Below are 22,229 nucleotides of genomic sequence, written 5' to 3'. Positions count from 1 at the left end.
TTTTAACTCAACTGACTTTTATAACTGAAGTTAGAGTAAAAGTCAGTTAATGTAATGCGATTTATATTTAGATAAGTGCTTTTAAAAAGTCAGTTGAAAAAGTTAAAAGTTGTTTGGATGATTAATAGAAAAGTTAGTTTAGTTGTAAAATGATTGAAAAGGACATGGAGTAGTGTTTAAAATTTTATGTTTTTAATGTGATAATAGTTTTAAAAAACACGTAAAATTATTGTGATAAAATATAAATAGTTTATTTGTAAAATTATAAAATAAAAATATTTGTTACGGAGAAAAATTTGAAAACGCTTTATAGATAATTAATTAAATATACATAATGGACAAACATGAATTTAAATTAAAATTCATTTGGTCTCTAATTAAAGTAAATGGAATCACATAACTAATTAGATTGTAAGTTTTGAACAATTTTCTCATAAGTCAGTTAGAAAAGTTGATCCAGATTGTGTTAGATAAGTCAGTTAAAAAAGTTGATCCAGATTGCGTTGGATAAGTCAGTTAGAAAAGTTACCTTTTCCCATAAGTCAGTTAGAAAAGAAGCCCTATCAAAACAATCTTCTGAGTCACAATAAGCCACAAACCTCACTTTTACGCTTCTCCGGATACTTTTACCATCTGTAACGCCAATCAAAACGAGGCCTAAGTCTTTGAGAGCATTTCATCATGTGGCTTGTGGATGGATCTTCTTATGAGAGTATAAATTATTATGTTTGCACAGATTTAAATTTAAATAAGCTTCATTTATATATCACCCTTGTAAAATCTTGCTTTTTGAGTGCCACAATTTTCCTACATGACTTAAAACTATTTAAACTTGTTTGCTTGATACAATATTGTCAACACAAATTAGAATTGGTGAATTTTAAATCAAAAGCAACTTAAAGATATTAGTAACAAAGCCAAGTCATATAACACAAAACGCATGAAAATGATCATTTATCCATTGGGATAAACTATCTAAAGTATATAAGCTGAGATATCTAAGGTTTTGTTTCCTTTTTGAAAAAATATCCATGCACGAATTAGTCAAGGATAAAGATATACAAGGATCACTGAAATAAGAAAATTTCAAAATGATCCCATAAAATGGCTTAATTTCTATGAGGTCTCTAGAGACTATTTTATGATTAATGTGTGTTTTTTTTTAATTACCTTATCATCCTTATATGAAAAAACTCCCTCCACTACTGACTACTGATCAACAGCTCTGCTGCTCTGGACTATAAATTTATTGAGAAATTAATGAATAATTCACTCTAAGAAATAACCAATTAAATTATTATATGAAATGATAATAAAATTTTGAAATTTTGAGCAGCGGCAGCTACTAATTTGAAATTTGAAGTTTCAATGGTGGCCTGTAGATGCATGACCACTTCAATTTAGAAAATAATAACTCTAATTATATAAAATAATAATATCTTAATCAATGACAACTACTAAATACATGAAAGACTAGATATTTTCAAAATGTATAAAAATCAATCTATTAAGTGATTGGAATTTGAAAGACTGAGTTGAAGAATTTAAATTTAAAGAACTAAATTGAAATCAAGACAAAACTACAATAACTATTTGATTAAGGACTTGTTTGATTTTTTTTTTCTAAAAATAATTTTCAATTAAAAAACATTTGAGTAGATATTTCGAATTTATATGATTTCCAAAACTGCTCTCAACCTTTTGTTTTTTATAAAAAGAAAATGAAAACATTAGACACACCACATTTAGTTATTAGGTATTAGTAAAATTGGAAATTCGACCTACACACTCAATCCATTTTACCTGATTCAACTATTAGTTATCACTACTAATCAGTACCATATATTGCCACTTGCTATCATCAACCGCCTTGATCAACAGCCACGGTCATAACTAATCATTATCATCATAAACCACCGCTACCATTAATTGTTGCCGCATTAATATTGGTTTATTTTGTTTTGTAATTTTAAAACAGTTCTCAAATTAATACAATGAAATAGAGTTTCTTTTTCAGATAACAATTCTTACAGAGTGGTTTACAAAATAATTTTTAAAACTAAAAAAGTTAGAAACAAATCAAACATGCCATAATTTTTCTTATACACACATATATTTTTTACTAAAACATATGTATCCTCCTATTAGAGACAATCCTATTCTAGACACTATTAGATATCAAATATGAGTACCTCTCCCAGTGAGAATTCTAACATTGGCTCACAATATTAAAAGGAATTAGTCCTTTCTGCTAAACCTAACTTTTATTGGTTATAGGTATTTTATTTAGTTTAGTTTTTGAAAGAGGCGAGGAGCCCGTGACATGAAAAGTGAGGCCCAAAGAAGCCCAATGGGGGGCCCATTGGAAGAAGGAGCGGCGGACGGCAACGGTACATGTACATGTGACGGAAAAAAGCGGAAGCGCTTCCAAATTCGAATCCATCATTGCTGGTCCCCACTTTGACCCAACTCCTCCATTCAACCTTGAACTGTTGGACATACGTTCACGCTACCTCTTCCCCTGGGGAAAAAACATATCCAATTTTTTTCACACATTTTCTTCTTTGGAAAAATATTTAAAACTATTTAATTTTTTTATTAGTTGATAATCAACTGAAATTTAAACATTTTTAAGCCCAACCGAACTAGTCCACTAGAGATTTTCTACCGGGCTTTTTTTATTTATTTTCTATTTTGATTGACTTTTTTTATAAACAAAAAATATGGGTGACTTATATCCGATCAATTCATTAGGATTAGGATATACCTCTAAATTCAAAGATTGTTTACAAAAGTACTTATAGCCCACCAACAAGTTCTTCAAATCGATAATGGGATTTAAACTCATAACTTTATGAGTTATAAATCGACTCCTTATCAACAACTGAATTTGTATTTTTATTGGTAGCTTTGATTGACTTTTGATGCAAAAAATCAATTTCACATCATAGATTAAAAAAATATAGTTTGTTTACCAGTCATGGCTACTTTTTCGTGCAACGCTTTCTATATCATATTATTTAGTTGTTGACAAACAATAAATTTTGCTTGCCTTTAGTTTATATATAGATTAACTAACATCCAACATTTTGAAATGTTTTTTCAGTAGTACTTTATATTTTAAATTAATGTTTTTATATATCTACAATCTTAAAATATATTTTCATTATATTTATTATCCTAAAATAATTTTTTGCCTATCCAGCACCTTAAAATATTTTTTTTTCAAGCATTACTTAGTATCATCAATTTGGGGTGCTCATTGTCATTGAAAAAAAATACTTTAAGAGTAATACTAAATGCTAATAAAAAATAATTTACGGTATACATACACAAAACATTGGTTTGTTTCAAGGTGTTGGATGTAACTTAGTATTCTATATATTGCTAAAAACACGCTTGTTATATTGAAGTATTTCAAACTAAAGTTTAGATAAAGCTTCTTATCGTAATGAGATTTATACATAAATACTTTTTTTTTTCTTTTGAAAAGTCAGCTTAATAAACTCAAAAAACTGTTTGAATAATTTGGGGAATGAAGCTTGTTGGACCCTCTAAAATGTTAAAATCACCTTTTTGATCAATAAAAGTAACTGAAACTTATGCTTCCTGAACTTTTTCTTTTTTGGTGTGATGAGCTTCCCGTTTTGAAAATTGGCTCTCAAAAAATGAATATTTTCACTCAAATATGGGTTTAGTGGAAGGAAGTTAAATATCAAAACAGCTTTTGGGATTTTAAAAGTGGTTAATGTTTTAGCCAAAATTACAAGGTTGTGCTCAAAGAAGCAAGTCGGGTCATTAAAACTAATGCTTAAATTTTGATAATTTTTACACATAAACTAATACGTATTGTTAAATTTTGATTAAAATGTTCAGAAATGTACGATAAATACATAATGAAGAAGCATACAATAAAAAGAAAATGACCGTTTCATAATCACGTCAAATTTAGACAATGGATTGAGGACACCCACTTAAAGTTAAATGGCACATTATAAAAAAGGGGGGGGGGGAGAGAGAGAGAGGCAGAGAGAGAAGATGTTTTAATGCAATATAATAGGAAATGGTTGCATAATCTTTCCGAACATAGGCATTATAAAAATAAAAAATCTACTGTGAAGTGAAAAAAAAATAAAAGTAGAGTTTTTATGACACTTTTTTCCATACAAATGATTGAATGTGGTCTAACTTAAGGAAATTAACATGATTTTTTTTAACAAATAACCGATTTGATTTTTTTAAAAATATTTATAAACTGGTTATCTTATTTCTGTACTTAGAATCGTATGTTTTGTTTTGTGGTTCGTGGATAATTAATTTATTTTAAATTTTATTAATAGACAAAGGAAATATTTCAAATGAGCAGCTTTATGAGTCATTCATGGTTTAAATGGTTCGACACTTATTGTTTAATTTCACGTTAATTTTAATAATTTTAAACATATAAATAATGTAACAGAATTATTGAGCATGTAAAAAAAAACTTAATTTCATATTTTAAAAACATAAGATTTTGTTAAGAGGAAGAAGTAATATCATGGAAATATATGATTCTTCCAAGTAACTATATAATTCTTGGTTTAAATTTTAAATCACAAACACATAATGTTATGATTAGTAAAAGATATTAAACATTTGTACAATATTTATGTTGGAGAACACAGTAATGGGAATATAAAAAATTAAAGTAACGACACCTAAGTTCATTGCATTATGATAATGTTTCCTTTATGAAAAGTTGGACATTGTGGAGTTATTTGTATATGGATGAACAAAATGTCAAGTCAGGATTAGTCATTATTATCAAAAGGAAATTTTTTTGGCTTTCTAAGATTTTTTTTGGTTTAATTTTTGTTTTCTTATCATTTAAAACAGCATCATCAAGGTTCTTATCGTCGTTCTGTTCCTCAAAAGTGGGTATTCCTAGTACTCAATTGACATTGAGAAACAAGGAAACTAACTAGAAAGAAGGATTTGAAAGTGCTTAATATAAAAACTAATTAATTAATTTGTATGGATTAAAGATAATAAATGGATCATGCTCTTCTTAGAATAACTGCACATAATAAAAAATTATATATCAATTTATAAATTAAGTAAATTAGTTTAGAAAAAGTTATAAGCATGAGATATAAAGTAAAATAAATTATTATATTTATCATAAAATTTAACTTTCCAACTAACCACTGTATTAATAACTAGGAGTATACCATGATATGGCTAATGAAAGATAAATATGTGTGCGTGTGTAAATATTGATATATTTATTTGAGAAAAAGATAATAAAGTATTCTAAAAATCGCTAGATGAGAAATTAGAGTGGATAAATTTTAAAATCTCAAATTAAATTTTTAACTATTTTAAAATTTTATAAAATGATGCAAACCCCCTTCACTCTCTCTTTTTCTTTTAAGAAGTTCACCTCAACACCTTTGACCGAAAGCTAGCCGTTGGAGCTTTGGTGGCATGTTGCTAGAGCTTTGACAACCAGTGATTAAAGCTCTGATGGCTATTTTTATTTAATTATTAATTACTCTAGTTTTGTAATTAACTATTTTCATTTCTAAAAATTTGGCAACTACTCTGATCTATTTATCGATTATTTTAGTTTTGCTGTTAGTTACTTTTGTTTCGAAAATTCAAAAAATGCATTAGGTGTTGAGGAGATTTAGTGATTGCCTTTGTTTAAAAAGTAATCACTAGGAATACAACGGCAATGATGTCACTTTGCAACAATTAAAAATTTTAAAATAACACAAGAGGTGTGATTTGATATTTTGAAACTTATCCACCATATTATGTCATTTAGGATTTTGAGAATATTTTTATATCTTTTTCCCTATTTATTTTTAAGGAAAAATTAATCTTTTAGTTTTATATAATTTTGACATAGTTGTAATTTTGTCCATATATCGTAACTCAGAGTAATTAAGTTTTTATAATTTTAAATTGATATTGAACTTTAACTTGATACAATTCAGTTCTTGTAATTTTGACCATTTAAAATTGAAAAATTATAATCAGATTCTAAGGAAATGATTTAATTACCTTAAAATTCATCAACAATTGAAAAGTATGAAATGATATGTTCTAGGATAAATAATGACAACAGGTTCATACCAATTACTGGTTATTGATTTTTTTAATAATTAAATTCCTTTCTTAGGATCTCATAATGAATCTCCCTATAAAATTTTAGTCCCTAAAATTCATAAAATACATAATTTTAGTCTTAAAATATAGTGGCTAATTTTTTTAAATGATTTAATTATATGGATTGAGTTACATGGTGTCAAAGTTCAGAATTGAGTAATAACATAATTAAAACTCTAAGTGTTGAGTTACTTAAGTTAAAGTATATGGATTGAGTTGTAATTAAATCAAATTAGAAATATTATATATGTATGTGCGTGTGTACATATCAAATCAAAGTCAGTTTTGTATTCTTGCATAAGATTTGAGATGAGTCATTATAGTTCTCTATTATTTTTCTATGTTTTAGATTATTTTTATGATAATATTAATTGAAGTTTAATTTTTCGCAGGCCCATCAATACAATAAGATATATTTTCATTACTTATAAATTAATAATTTGATAGGCAATAATTAATAGGGAGAAGGGCAAGAAAATAATACCATGATCTTTTTATTGCCATCAATAATACCATGATATTATCAATAAAATGAAAATTTATATAATTCTTGATATATTTGTTTTCGATCTTAAAATGATAATTATTAATTTTAAATATTTAATAAATGTGTAACTTTTACTTTAGATTAGGGTGGGTCTCGTGTTTGGATGAGACCTGAGATGGGCACTCTTTTTTATATTAAAGCATATAAAAAAATAGTTTTTAGCAGAGTTGGTTGTAAAATATCCTTAGATCACATCAAAAGTAAAAATAGTGATATTGATAATACTAGATTACTAATTGAATTTTAATATTTTGTACCACTAGGACAATAAGATATATTTTTTCAGTACTTATAAATAGTATAAACTGTCATACATTTAATATTATAAGTTAAAAAATTACTGATATATTGATATTCCAGCCCTTTTTTGGATATAATGGACTTTCTTATTCTCATTTTATCACAATAAAAGTTAGAAATTAGAAATGTTATTTTTATTTCACTAAAATAAAATATAAGCTTATCTTCATCTGATTCAATTAAATCATTAGAGTAGATGCTCATTTCATAATAAAGTAAATTTGAGTGTAAACAATAGATGACATATTAAAAGGTGGACGCGTGGCAAAGATATGTTAAAATATGTTGACTCTGGATGTTGGCTTGAGATAATTTGTTACCCTTCAACCAACACATTTTGACATCTCCATTTGTGTTCTCTTTTTAAGTTACCACAATTGATTGGATCCGGGTAATCATTTTTTAAGGTTTACCCAAAAAAATAGTAATAATTTTGTTTTCATTGGAAAAACTCACCAATATATATATATGATGTTTAATTAAAGCAAATATATTTTTTCTCCGATTTTATGTTAGGAAGAATTGGAACTTAGAATATTATTGTAATAATGTTATCTTTATTTATGAGGAAAAAGACAAACAAAAATTTTAAAAATTATTAAATCTCAAATCAGAATTTATTACTACACTTTAATAGGTTTTGATAATATTGACTTACAAATAATAAAATATTTTTATAAGAACATCTGATTTAGAATTTTGCAATTTCTATGTTTTTTTTATCATTTCCCCTTATTTATGTCTAAATATTCGAATATGATTTAATCACATAGGATGTCAAATATTAGATAAACTTCAAACTTCATCATTCAAAAAAAAAACTTCATCTATTCTTATCATTTGAACTAGTTTTAATATTTTGTAATTCTAACTCTTAAATTAACAATATTATTTTCTAGCAGTTGGTTTGGGTTTTTAAAAGAAAAAATTGTAAATAAAGACCTCCCAATATATAAAGTTATGATTTGTGACTCTAAATTTGAAAAATAGCTTCAGAGGATCCAGTCTCAAATTGTAAATATTAAATCTTGGTGAAATGTCTAAAACGTCTTTCAGCCAAATGACAAGTTGACTATAAAAAATAACAAGTTTACTTTAATAAATGACAATTTCAGTAGATCAAATCACAATTTGACTGAATGTATACCAAATAACAAGTTGACTATGAGAAATAACAAATTTACTTTAAAGAATGCCAATTTTAATATATCAAATCACAATTTGGCTGATGAGCATTTCAAACATTTCATCAAAATTTCATATTTACAATATGAGACCAAGTCTTTATTTGTAATTTTTCAAATTGAGGGTTTCAAATCCTAATTTCATATATTGGGGGTTTTATTTGTATTTTTTTTTTTAAATAACACTTTGAAACAGGTTTTTTAGTTTTTTAAAACATCAGAGGTTAATTTTGAGAATAACAATAACAAGGCCCTCCTGAGAATGAAAACCAGGACCTATCTGCATTAATTGAAAAATCAGGGGTCCATTTTGGGATTTTGAAAGCCCATAACCTTAGAAGCAATAAGCCGTGAAAACAACCTCCAGTTGCGGGGTTGCCGTCAGAATGGTCCTCATCTTACAAGAAAAGGAAAGAGGACTCAAATGGAAATAACCACAAAGCTCAGGGCAGAGACGTAGAACTAACTCTTTTTTCTGGTTTTGCATATTAGAGAGAGAGAGAGAGTCAGCTTCTTCCCATTGTGTCTTTGTTTCATAAACACAGCGCCTCTTCTCCAAAGCTTCCTTTGGAAACCGTCTCTCTCATCCTCCTTCTTCCTCCCTTTCTTCTCTTAATCTCTATCTCTTCATCACCTGAAGCTTTTCTTTATCTTTCTCTATATATTTGTTTGTATGGGTTACGATTTCGAGCAATTGTGACTTCGTTTTGGTTTTCTTTGAAGAGTGTGGGTTCTTTATGGCCACCGCACCGGTGAAGTCTCAGCCTCTCCACAACTTCTCTCTCCCTTTCTTGAAATGGGGCGGCAAGAATCACACTAACAGCAACCATCGGTTTCGCCGTCCTGTCTCCGGTGAGTCCTCATCGTCACAAGCTTTTGCCGCCGATCACAACTCCGAACTAGAGGCAGAACCCGAAACCCGTGCTCCACGGGTCGGATCGAGGGCCTCCAGGAACCGGTTTGGGCTCTCTTCATGCTATCTCGGGGAGAAATCTCAGAAGCAAGAGCAGCAACCGCAGCCTTTGGAGGGAGCTAGCTACAATGAAACTAACGATGAGGTTGGAGGTAGAAAGAGGGAGAATGAAGACGCTGAAGACGCCGAAGCTGACGGAACGGCGCAGAAGCCATGGAATTTGAGACCGAGGAAATCGATTTTCTCCAGAGGTACGGGTGAGATCGGTGTGGGAGGTCCGAGGAATGGAGAATTGCCGGAAAACGGTTCATTCGCTGCCACGGGTCATTCGGCTCAGCAGAATGAGAACCCTCCACAGCCGAAATCGCTTCGCTTGAGGGGTTACGCTGAGATGCAGAATACGGAAAGAAAGGAGAAGAGGAAATTCTGGATCGCCTTGTCGAGGGAAGAGATTGAAGAGGACATATTCATTATGACTGGGTCAAGACCCTCTCGGAGGCCAAAGAAAAGGCCAAAGAATGTGCAGAAACAGCTCGATGTAAGAGTTTCATTTCCTTCAAGTTTTTTTGGTTTCTAATCTCTGTTACATCGTACACGCGTTCAATTATCTTCTTACTTGATTGTAATTGTACAGTTTCTTAAACAAAGAACATCTCTTTTTAAATTTCAGAGCGTTTTTCCTGGATTGTGGTTAGTGGGGTTCACTGCAGACGTTTGCAAGGCGGCAGATACTGCAGCAAAGGTTCTGTCCTTTTCTCTCGTTCTCTAATATTTGTGATCGATTCTATACTTAATATAGTTCTTCGAAGTTATAGGGATTGTTGACCTCTGTTTACTGAATTTCCAGTAGCAAAGTATGCCTCCAGGCTTAGGATTCTGAACTGGATTTCGTGATTGATCTTATTTTAGACTTTTAGCTTATAATCCGTTAGAGCGATGGTTATGATTATTTGATGATGGTCCTTTCTATCAGAAGTAGAGAAGCTACAGCGAATTGCAGTTTGCCAACAACACAGTTTGGTGGCCGCGGTAACTGGGACCTGTAATGGAGGTATAAATGCGCAGAATTTTGTAGAGCGCAAAAGATTTGCGAAATGGGTATGTTGAAAAGGGGGGAAAATTGGGATGATAGTTATTATGTATCGTCCAATAGGCTAAGATGTAGATTGAAAATTTAGTAGGTTTACTTATCCTAGTAGTGTTCAACTGTTTATCTATTACTATTAGGCAGTAAGAAAAACTTGTGAATTCATAGAACGAATCCAATATTGATTTTAAGATCGTTTGATTGATGTTTTGCTGTTGGGATCATCTTTGATTGAATGAATTCTGAGTCATCAGCTGCTAGATCAGTAGCAAGCATACTGTTAGTTTGCGGGTCCCAAGATCAATGCTGGATTTATTATTGAGGGCACTGCATGATTCTTAGTGAGTTTGAAGATTAACAGAAAGAGTGTTTGCTTTCCCTTTTATATTTCCATGACCATAGGCTTCACTTTCAAACTGTGAATCTGATGAAGTTGCTCTACTCAATCTGGCATTGGTATTTGGTAATCGTAGAAATCAATCACTTTGCATGAAAACACGAAAGTTAATCACATTGGCTGAAATAAACTTTACAGCAGCACCGAATTATTCTTGTTCTTCTTTCCTACTAGTAATATCTACATATTGTCCCTTTTTTTCCAAAAAGGAAAAAGTATTTGGTGGGGCACTAGGTCAGTATATAAAACTTTTGAAGATAGACATGTTGCTAGACTATTTGCTTTTCCTCCGTATTTCTTCCATGAGATCAGATCTGCTGTGCAGTTTGTGACTCAACTGATTTCTACTTCTTTAAAAACTTGGAATTACTTGTATTATTTGATATGTATTGAAGAGGAGTCAAGCTCAGGAAGATTAGACTATTAAATATTCATATCAATGGGGAAGTTTTGTTACCAAGTTCCTTTGGTTTGCCCTGCTACCTTCACTAAAGGTTGTTTTCCAGTCTTATTCAATTTGCCTTCATTGAGTCATTCAGCACCAAACTTAACTTTTTAAGGGCTTAATGTCGGCTCCATGGTTGATAGTACGGAATTTTTCGTGATTCTATTTCTGCGTTTTCGCATGTTTGGCTTATGGCTTCTTTTGTGCATGGAATAGAGTTTTTGATGATATGCCACTTGTGTGTTTCACCTTGTAATGATAAAGCATGGAGAGGCCAAAAACATGGCTCTTGTTGCTGCATCACCTTAGCCACTGAAGTACTATACTTTTGGGGAATGCGTGCCTCATCACCAAAGTACTATATTTGTTATCCTGTATCCAGTAGGAGTTAGCAGCATACCAAAGTTTAAATCTTATTAGGAGAAATATTCACGTTTTGTATTCGATAGTGTCTCAACAATATTACCTACATATACATGGCAAAAAAAGGAAAAAAAAAGTCAGATTTAAATATCAAGAAGTCTAATAGAAAAAGGATCTAAAAATGAAGTATTAAACATTTAGCCTTATTCAAGAGAAATTGAGTTATATTCTTCTCACCCGATTATCATTATTTTTGTACTGTTCTCTTTTGAAACAATTTACTATATATAAACACATTAGGAGAATAGGGTGATGTCCTACATCAGAGGATAAAACAGTATGGTGGTTGGTTGCCTTTATTTTTGCATTTCTTGATGGTCCGAATGGTTAAAATTGGCATTAGGAGAACAAGTGGTTGGGAAGGAGATATTTTTTCCTTGTAAAATTGTAAAATGCCTAACACCCGTTATATCTCTAATATAATAAGTGAGGGACTAAATTTACATCCTTTCTTTTTGGGTGAGAAATTTACATCCATTTACTTTTAGACATTATGTCTAATTCTTCAGTCATTTAAGACATGAATTTTTTTTTAACTAATAAAACTTTATTTGGATAAACTTAGAAAACTTTGTTAAACTATCGGTAATAATAATGACAAAATATAATTAAAGAATTGAACCAAATAAACACTCCTTTAGTTTTATTTATAAGGCACAGAAAGGAGATATTTTTTATCCTATTTATAGGACACTAAGAAAAGTTCTTTATATAAATGTATAATTTTATCCTTTATTTATTATTGTGTTGACTTTTCTTATATGAGATATAATATATATTAAACAGGGATAAAATTAAAAAATTGTTAAATTTTAAATAAGAGTTAATGAAGTTTAAAATTTTTCTTAATCGGTGTAAAATATGTTAAAAGTGATTTATAAATAAGATCAAAGGAGTATAGGTGAATTGACTTAAATTTCATAGAACAATGATGCTTGTCATTATTATTTTTTGTTTGTGTATATATAAAATGTATTGATCATAAACATGAGTTTTTTAACTATCATCTTTCTATCTTCTATTTTTTGGAAAAAAAAAAATTATATCAATGGCATATGCACTCATTTCCAACCAAAAATCTAGGTTGGTTCAACTGAAGAGATGGGAGAGGAAGTGCTTTAAGGACTCGACTTCTTTCCCTTATCCTTCCCCTCTACTACCCCTCCTCCACTTTCCTCCCTTTATTATCATTGTATTAAAATTTCAAAGGTTCAAATGTAATATTTTATGAAAATATTATTACAAGTTTACTTTAAAAAATATGTAAATAAATTTTAGCTGTTAAAATTTAATCTAAATTTCATCCTAAAACCTCAGTTTGGAAAGGAGGGCCATGAGGTACGGGGAAAAAAGATGAAGTCTTGCCTCCCCTCCCCTTCCCTGCTCCAAAAGGTCCTAAACGCAACCGAGGCCACGGGATGGCATTTTTTTTTTGGGGGGGGGGGGGGATGGACCAAAGGAAAAGCCTTAGTTATGTGAAAGGGGTCGATGGTGGATCACTTAATATATATATATATATATATATATATATATATTCTTACTTATAAAAATAAGGTCTAACGGAAGATATTATTTTCTCACAACATAAAAAACTAATAGTTTAAACTCTTATTAAGAGAAGTGTTTATATTTAGTGTACAAAAACATCTTAGCCTCTACCTTTTTTCTCCAAAATGAGTGAGACAAAAAAAAAAAAACAAATACAATTGGTTCATAGGCACGCTCATAATATGTAAAATTATTTTAAAAATGCTTTATTAAACAATGTAGAAGATGTAACCTCAACTTAACCACAGAGCACATGAGCTTTTCATAAAAGTTACAGTTTGGGCGTGCCAGAGAAAGTGAAGTTTTTCTTCCCACTTTATTTCGGTTGAAGCATCTTAGCCTCGTCACACATTGGGAAGCTTTTTGTCTTATGCTAGATACCTTACCAAACTGCGGTGGGCTGCAAGTAGGGGTGTTCACGGGACGGATCGGGACCGGGACAGGCCCGTCCCGGTTCCGTCCCGGTGAACAGTAACGGGACAGATTTTCTGTCCGTGTCCCGGCCCGTCCCGGGGTTGTCCCGGTCCCGGTCGGGACGGGACGGATCCGGGACGGGACGGGACGTCCCGAAATTATTATTTTTTAATTTTTTTTTTAATTTTTTTAATTTTTTTTAAAAATCTGATTTTTTTAATTATATTTTTTTGAGCTTAAATCTTATAAAAACATCTTTTTTATTTGTTTGGGCATTCTTAAACAAAAGCTCAAAATATTACATATAATAGTTATTAAAAACTCTAAACAAAAGCTTTTAACACAATAAAAACTTGCTAAAAATTCTAATCATCAATAATCTCAAATCATTAACAAATATAAAAACTCTAAATAAATATATCCATAGTTCCATACAATAGTCTCAAATCTTAAAAAAAAATATGAAAAAAATGAAATTATATAAAAATTAAAGAAATTAATTTTTTTTTTTTAAAAAAAAGGAACCGGGACGGGACCGGGACGGGACGACCCCGTCCCGTGTCCCGTCCCGTCCCGTCCGGTCCCTTTTTTGTCCCGTCCCGGTTTGTCCCGTCCCGAAAAATTTCGGGACGGATCCGTCCCGTCCCAATAAGACGGGACCGGAACGGGCCGACCGGGACGGGTCGACCTTAAACACCCCTAGCTGCAAGCACCGTTAGGGAAAAATAAGGATTCCGTGCTTAAATATTTTGGAAGTAGTCACAAAAAAACACCTAACACTTAAAAGTTTTTTCAGCTTTTATATATCTTAAAAATTTTATTTTATAGCATTTTTTTATGAACTGTTATCCACCATTAGTTTTGACTTTAAAAACACTAGTCAAACTACCTAATTTAACAGTTAAAATCAATGATAAATAATGGTCAGGATATTTTTGCTATGAAAATAACCTTCCAAAGCATATAAGAGCCAAAAAAATTTCAAATGTTGGATGTTCTTTCGTGGATACTTTCAGAATATTTAAACACATTATTCCAAAAATAATAATAATGAAAAATTAATTTGCAGGATATTATGATTTCAACTGATTTTTAATAAGGTATATATTTTTAATCAGTCCTTGTAGTTTTATTTGATTTTAATCAGATTCTAGTATTTTTCCTATTTATCATCTTCATAATTTCATACAATTTTTAATTAAATAGTTGTATTTTAGATAACTGATATATATATCTATATATTGATGTTATTCTTTTATTTGCTGGATAGTAACACACAATATTTGAGCATATGTTTTGATTAATACTAAGGGGGAAGCATTTAAATTCAATTTCATGTATTCAAATAAAACAAAATTCAAATTCCCTCCGGCTTCGGACAAAGTTGCTGTGGATGCGGTGTTGTGTGCCACGTCATCACAAGGCTGAACTATTGAGAAAGGGATTGAAAAAATTACATTATCAGGCCCACGTCTTAATAATTTCCAATTCCAACCACAGCACACGATGTAATTAAAAAGAAAAAGAAATAAAAAAAAATTTAGTATAAAAGGATGCTATCCAGACTTTTAACTCATTTAATTAAGTACCTATTGTTATTATATTTACGACACTTATTAAGTTCTAAAATGTTATCAGATTTTATGAAAATTATAAGGGGAATAAATCTGATTATTTTTACCTTTACAACCAAATTTAAATTTTAAGATCTTCAACTTAAGATTGTAAGATTTAATTCTTAGACATTTTTTCGAATGGAACTAATAAATTCACTGGTAAAATAATTACTAAACACTATAAAATTTTATAAAACACAAGTTTCTATAAAATAAAAAAAATTATACTATATACGTTTTGGTAGACCATTTAAATTAAAAACCATATTTAATTGAAAAATAAAACATACTTATCTTTACTTAAGTTAAATTTTTATATTTTCTATTCAAACAAGCTAAACTAATTCCATGGATATAAATTTAATCATGGCCAATTTCAATTTCAATTTCAATTTATATGGAATCACGAAATCTTTGTCACATCAATTTCCCGAAGTGGGCCTGTTCATACACAAATCTTTATTCACACACAAATGCTCGCAGATAAACAAATGACAGCGACTAGTTTTTTCAAATCAGGGCCTGTTTGGTTAAGAGAAATGGGCCCTTGCGGCTTGTGAGAGATATAAATGGGCCTCAAGTGGATCAGAGTATTCAATTCTCATTTTTTTGGGCCTTCTTCTTCTTCAATTTTTCGGCCAACCGGCCATCTTTTTCAGGCAATGTATATCAGGCCTCTTTGTTTCCTGAGGCCCATCTATTGCTTTACGTTTGAGCCAGGCCCAACATAAGGCAGGCATTCCAAAACGGGACCATGGCTTGCAAAATGCATCACGCAGGCCCAACAATGTAGGCCTGGGCTTGATCTTGCTGGGCCTTCTGCAGGCATGAGTGTATTTCCATTGAGGATCACATAAAAAGCCCAATGCCAATTAATATGCATATTCGCTGGAATGTACAAGTCAGCATTCTTTGAGGCCCATCTATTGCTTTATGTTTGGGCTGGGCCCAACATAAGGCAGGCATTCGAAAAGCGGACTGTGGCTTGCAAAATGCATCACGCAGGCCCAAAATGTAGGCCTGGGTTTGATCTTGCTGGGCCTTCTGTCAGGCATGAGTGTATTTCCTTGGAGGATCACATGATGAGCCCAATGCCAATTAATATGCATATTCTCTGGAATGTACATGTCAGTATTCTTTGAGCACAAGCTGGCTCAAAAAGGTCGAAAGGGTAGTTAGATTCCCCTGAATAATGTTAATTCATAAATTTTTAAACTTTTCTTAAATTTATTAAGCTGGTTTGGTAAACAAATAGATTAGAATTCTTACCCTATGTTTGGCATGAGAGAAACGGAGGAATGAGAGAAATGGAGAAAAAGGGAAGGGAGGAAAATTTCTCATGAATGTGATTTAAAAAATTGAAAAAATAGTGTTATAAAATTTTAATAAAGAAAAAAATGTAAAACAAAAGAGTAATAAAAATTAATTAAAAGTTTTTAACCCTCGCTTTATCAATTTTTTAAATAAAGCTCATTAAAATTTTTCCCTCGCCACCACCATATGATCTAAGTTTCAATAACGAAGGGAGAAAAAGAAAAAAACAGACATTTCCTGCACGGGTGCAATCAATCTACTTAGAGATATGGAACATAATTTTCTTTTTAAAAAATTACAACATAGAATCTAAATTATGTGTGCAAACAGGTGGGACTAATTATTGTTTTCATCTCTAAAATATTTGTCTATTTCAAACTGCACAATTTTAATCAATGATACAAATACAATAAACCTACTATTCAATCGTCATATTTTTTAAAATTCGAATTAATAAATAATTAATCTTTTTTGTATCATACATCATTGGGAATAGAAAATTACCAAAACAAAAGATGGACTATTAAATTAGATTTGAACAACCTAAAGATGATTGGGTTAAATAGATCATGAACAATAAAGGCTGAATTTAAGAATGAAATAACAACCTGATGATTATAATAATGCAATGGAAATTTAAGACCCCCCAACCCAGAATTACTCACGGAATCTGGAGAGCAGGGGACACACACAACTGCACTGCACTGGGATTCTTTCATTACCCATTTTTCAACTAAAAAAATCCCAAATAATTTCTTTTTAATAAATGTTTATAGCAATAAAATAATATTATGGTGCCTTGGTATAATTGCCATCCCAAGGGTTTCATTATTTAAAGAATCCAATGATTAAGTTTTTTTTTTTAAAACGGCAAGCCACAAGTAATCATAATATGAATCATTGAACCCATCATGGACAATCTCCTCTCTTTAAATCAATGCAGCTTTACCAACTCAAACATGCTTTGATGTTCAACAACCCTAAAATTAATTCCCATTACATTACCTCTTTTATCAGGTCGGTATTTTCCTTACACAAAATCATGTCATGGATTCAATTTCAACAAAAAACCATATGATGACTTTAAAAAAAAACACCATATTCTTAGAAAATATAGTTGAATTATAATTCTCTCGAATAGAAATTTTTTTTAATACTTGTATAATTATGTTACGTTAATATTGATATAAGTTATGAATCAAAATTTGACACTAAGTTTTAATTTTTGTAGTTATTATAATTATATTTTTTAGGGTTAAAATTCATTCAACCTCGTAAAATATTTTGTTAAACAGTTTTACTCTTAAAGTATGAAGGTGCTGGGCAAATAAATCAGAAAATATTACTTCATGTCCTTAATATAAAATCTCGTTTGACTTTTAATTTGATTTTAAACGTAAGACTCCAATTCACTTTATATCTTATATTTATATATTTTTTTATGATATTCTTTGTAATAATAATAGTTCTAACTAATACATTTAATTAGTAAAAATATTTTAGGAAAGACAATATCTATTTATTACAAATAGCTCACTTAACTAATTTTTTTAAGGTATTCAAATTTATCAATTAGCTCTTATATTAAAGACAAGAGGGAATACTTTAGTTTCTTGGACCCATTGAGAAAAATAGTGCAAAATGTTGAATAAAATACTAAAAGGTGACGGATCAACGTTGATCTTTCTGTTTTTTCCTGAAATAAAAAAGTGACGTTACACTCAGATTCAAAGTCGGTACTGGAAGCGCTCGTGCAACCCTGAGGGATGATTAATCAAAGGATATTTTATTTATTTTATATATATATATATATATATATATATATATATATAATGTGATGGGTTAATCAGTTCACATGGGAAGTCACATGGCCAGATAACGTTGGACTCCTTTTCTTGCTGGGCCCAAGCGTGTTGTTTACAGTCACTCCCCATGTGAATAATATATTTTCTGCCAATAGAATCGAGTCTAATAAAAAAAAAAGTCATCTATAACATGACAAATTAAAATTTAAATTCTCATTAGAGGCAAAATATTAAAAAAAAAACTCATTAGTTAAATACAAAACTGAGAAACGCAGATGTTGTGATTAGGTACTGTTTTTTAAAATGCTTCTCATTAAATTAAGAATTTAACTGTGTAAGAACTTTGAAATTCGTAAGAAAGAAGGTCAAGAGTTAATTTAAAAAAAAAAAAAAGAATTTACCTGTGCCACATTATTGTATCCTTAGCCTACAACGTGAGGCGTGAAGCAAATATATATTTCTTTATTATTTGTCATTTATTTTATTTTTTAAAATAATTATCTAATGCATTTTAAGGAAATATGCATAAGGTTAGAATTTATTATCAAATGATACCGGAATGAATCAGAGCGTGGAAAGAGAAAGTAAGTTTGACTGAAATGTCGGTCAAAGAAAAAGTTTGACCGAAATTGCAAGTGGGATAGACATTTACACGTGTGCCTTGCTGTCCAACGCGCGGGCATGACACTCCCCACGTTCGCTTCATCTTTTATAATATTTTTTTGGGGGATAATATAGACTTTTTTGCTTCAGGATTGCCCATGCATTACTTTTGATGCCTCAAATTTTTAGATCATAAATTTTGATCTTTTAAGTTTTTTTATTTAAAATATTAATCCTTACAATCTAAAAAAATTTAGATCATTTTGTTTTTTGGGATCAAAACTTATGGTTTGAAACTTGATGGATCAAAATAAAATAAAGACAAACTTAAATAATAAAAAATTATATTAACCTTTTTTTATTAGTTCACCTTTGTGTAAGTGTTAATACCATCTCTAATTCTTGTGAAGTTTGGTCTTATTTTATTTTTTTATCTGTAAAATTTAAAATGAATTGTCTTGGTTCCTAAATTGTGAGTTCGTATTTTAAATTTAATTCGTGAAATTTAAATTTATTTTGTTTTTATCCTTGTTTTAGGAAAATAACATTATTTTAATAGGCAGAAATCAAGACGAATTAAAATGAAGTTAAATTTTAGGAACAAAAATTGCTCGTTTCAAATTCCTGGGGCCAAACACCGAAATAAATCAAATTTAAAGGATTAAATTATTGGTTTAAAATTTTTTATATCAAAATTACAATGAGATTAAATTTTAATAATAAAAAATCATATTAACCCTCCATCATTTTATTCATTAGCTGCGGATAAAGTAGCGTTCTATTCTTCTATTTTATTTTATATCTGGAATCTTCCCTCAAATAGAGTTCACGTGGATGCCCACGTGTTAAGTTAATTTTTATTGTCACTACTATTCCTTTCTCTTCATTCCTTTTACAAAAAGAAGTAAATCTTTTTTTATTTAAACAAAACTACCTAACTAGTTCTCGTGCTCAGGGATTTTCTCCGGGAAAAATACCCATGAAGCTGAGTTGTAAATATAATTTCATGATGATATTAATTAATCCACATATGTAATTTTTCCCTTCAAATAAAATTAAATGGTATATTGTATTTCTGACCAGTTTGTACGTCCTTGAATATTTAAATGGATTAGTGCTGTTGATGTTTTATTTTTATTTTTATTTTTAAAAGGTGAGGAATCGAATAATCGATAGTTCTTAGGAAGGAGGGAGGCGGTTGGCGTATTCATATATAAATAGTCAGCTTTGAAATGGAATATAAGTATCCTTAATAATAATCTAGAGCTCGGAAAGACATAATAACCATATACTCCTCCGGTCTTAATATAAAATCCATTTAACTAATTTGATTAGATTAAAAAAAGTTAGGTAAATTAATTAATTATAACAAAAGTGACACATTTTTCTTAAACACCATAATCATCTTTTTTAATACCCTCTCTCCTTCTTCTACTTGATCATGGTTGAGAGAGTATTCATAAGGTAATTTAGAAAAAAATTAATAAATATGAAAAATGAATCTTATATTTAGGATCGAAACCAATTCAAGAATTGGGTTCTATATTAAGAACTAGAGAGTATAAGCCTAATTAATAACTACAACCTTGTAATTGATGTTTCTACATATGTAATTACGTATAGTGACAAGAAAAACATAAGCCTAGGTACAAATTATCATAACCGATAAAAAAGGTAAAAGAATTATTAAATAAATATATGACAGAGATTCAATGTACACTATCAGAAATATTAAAATTATTAACGTAAAAAATATTTCAGGAAAAAAATCACAAATAGTTCAAAGTCCAAACCAATAAAAACAGGTCTATTATGATAAAAAAAAATAGTAGCATAAAAGAGTCCCCATTAAATATATAAATAAGTGCTCACTACCACATAAAAATGTAGCCCATACCCAATTTATAGTTATAAGCGTATAATTATGGGTTACTATAACTTTTATTCTCAAAATTAACCACAAAAAATAATTATTTAGAGGAGAATAGGTTCTCAGAACAACTATTCAGAGAGGAATGAGTGCTCGAAATAATTATTTTGAGGAGAATAAGTTCTCGAACACAATATAGTAAACTATTCCTCTAATCCTTAATATAAGACTATTTAACTAATTTGATTAGATTAAGGAAGTTAGGTAAGTTAGTTAATTATAAGAAATATAACATGTTTTTCTTAAAATACATAATTATCTTTCTTACTACCTCTTTTTCATTTTCTACTTGATTATGGTTGAGAGAGTATCCATATAGGTAATTTAGAGAAAACTAATAAATACAAGAAATGAGTATTATATTTAAAATCAAAACTAACTCAACAATTGGTCTTATATTAAAGATCGAAAGAGTAATATTTTAATACAAACTAAATTTAAAAAGTTAAAATTATAAGTTAGGAATTTGAGAAGCCAAAATTAAAATAACTCCAAACAAACCAAAAATCATAGCTGATTAGATTACGACTTTTTACGCGATTATTTTTATAAAAAAAAAAAGAAAAGAAAAGAAAAAGAAAGCATATTAGACGTTGACGATGAATAATATAGCGACAGTGTGAGCTGACAACTTGCATTGTAATAAATTTGATTGGTCCAAGACAATATGCGCATCATATAATTTCGGGGACAACACCATTATTATGCCGAAATGAATTGAAGTGTTGAATCTGGAATGTATTCTCCTTGCCCCATTGCTGTGATCTCCTCAGGGTGTCTAAATTATTTGCACCGAAACCAATCATTGAACGCCAAGAGGGGCACCACGGTAATTTTGCCCCTCTTCTAGTAGTGCATGTAATAAAAGACCAAAACATAATGAGAGGACTTCACGTGGGAATCACATGAACGAGAATTATGTACGGACCCATCCTTTTTTTAAAAAAAAATTGAGTAATTAATGAAATTTTTTTGGGTAAAAATAAAATTTACATTTTACTAGGACGAGGGTTTGAATCTTTCCACCAATATAATTCTATAAGTATTTTTTTTTAATTCAAGAGATGTGTTTTACTACCAAACAAAAGCCACATTTGGTGATTCCTGTTATCCAACAATTCATCCCGATCAAATTCAGGTTTTTTTTTTCAACTAATAAAATCTCTGAAGAGTTCCTCTTAAAACCAATTTTTCGCAGTGCATTTGCTTTTGATAATTACATGAGAGTGACAAATTGAATATATAGGGATGGATAATTGGTTTGGTGTACAATAATTATGAATGTCGCGGTTGCATCTGATGTGTCACAGCGTGAATAATGGGGCAAGAGGGATCTGTTTAGTAGGGGTGTTCAAGAAGGATCCGTCCCGGTCGGCCCGTTCTGGTCCTGATCTTATTGGGACGGGACGGATCCGTTCCGAAATTTTTCGGGACGGGACAAACCGGGACAGGACAAAAAATGGACCAGGAAGGGACACGGGACGGGGTCGTCTCGTCCCGGTCCCTTTTTTATTTTTTATTTTTTTATCCCATTTATATAATATTATTTT

At 30.3% G+C, this 22,229-nt stretch overlaps 1 protein-coding gene across 2 annotated transcripts; it reads left to right on the top strand.

The window, feature by feature from the left end:
- Positions 1–8,764: 8,764 nt before the first annotated feature.
- Positions 8,765–10,511, top strand: LOC114730060 (uncharacterized). 2 transcript variants are annotated; one of them, XM_028917076.1, is made up of 3 exons: positions 8,765–9,635; positions 9,768–9,839; positions 10,074–10,511. In XM_028917076.1, exons 1-3 carry the CDS (start codon positions 8,922–8,924, stop codon positions 10,074–10,076), a joined length of 789 nt encoding a protein of 262 aa, XP_028772909.1. In that variant the 5' UTR covers positions 8,765–8,921; the 3' UTR covers positions 10,077–10,511. The 2 variants fall into 2 exon arrangements, with proteins under 2 accessions (XP_028772909.1, XP_028772908.1); XM_028917075.1 differs by having other exon boundaries at positions 8,766–9,635; positions 10,071–10,511.
- Positions 10,512–22,229: the final 11,718 nt, after the last annotated feature.

The sequence above is a fragment of the Neltuma alba genome, unplaced genomic scaffold (assembly GCF_004799145.2).
Source record: "Neltuma alba isolate B1F8T4 unplaced genomic scaffold, ASM479914v2 tig00012701_pilon, whole genome shotgun sequence".
Lineage (NCBI taxonomy): Eukaryota > Viridiplantae > Streptophyta > Magnoliopsida > Fabales > Fabaceae > Neltuma > Neltuma alba.
This window is presented reverse-complemented; position numbering and strand designations above follow the sequence as displayed.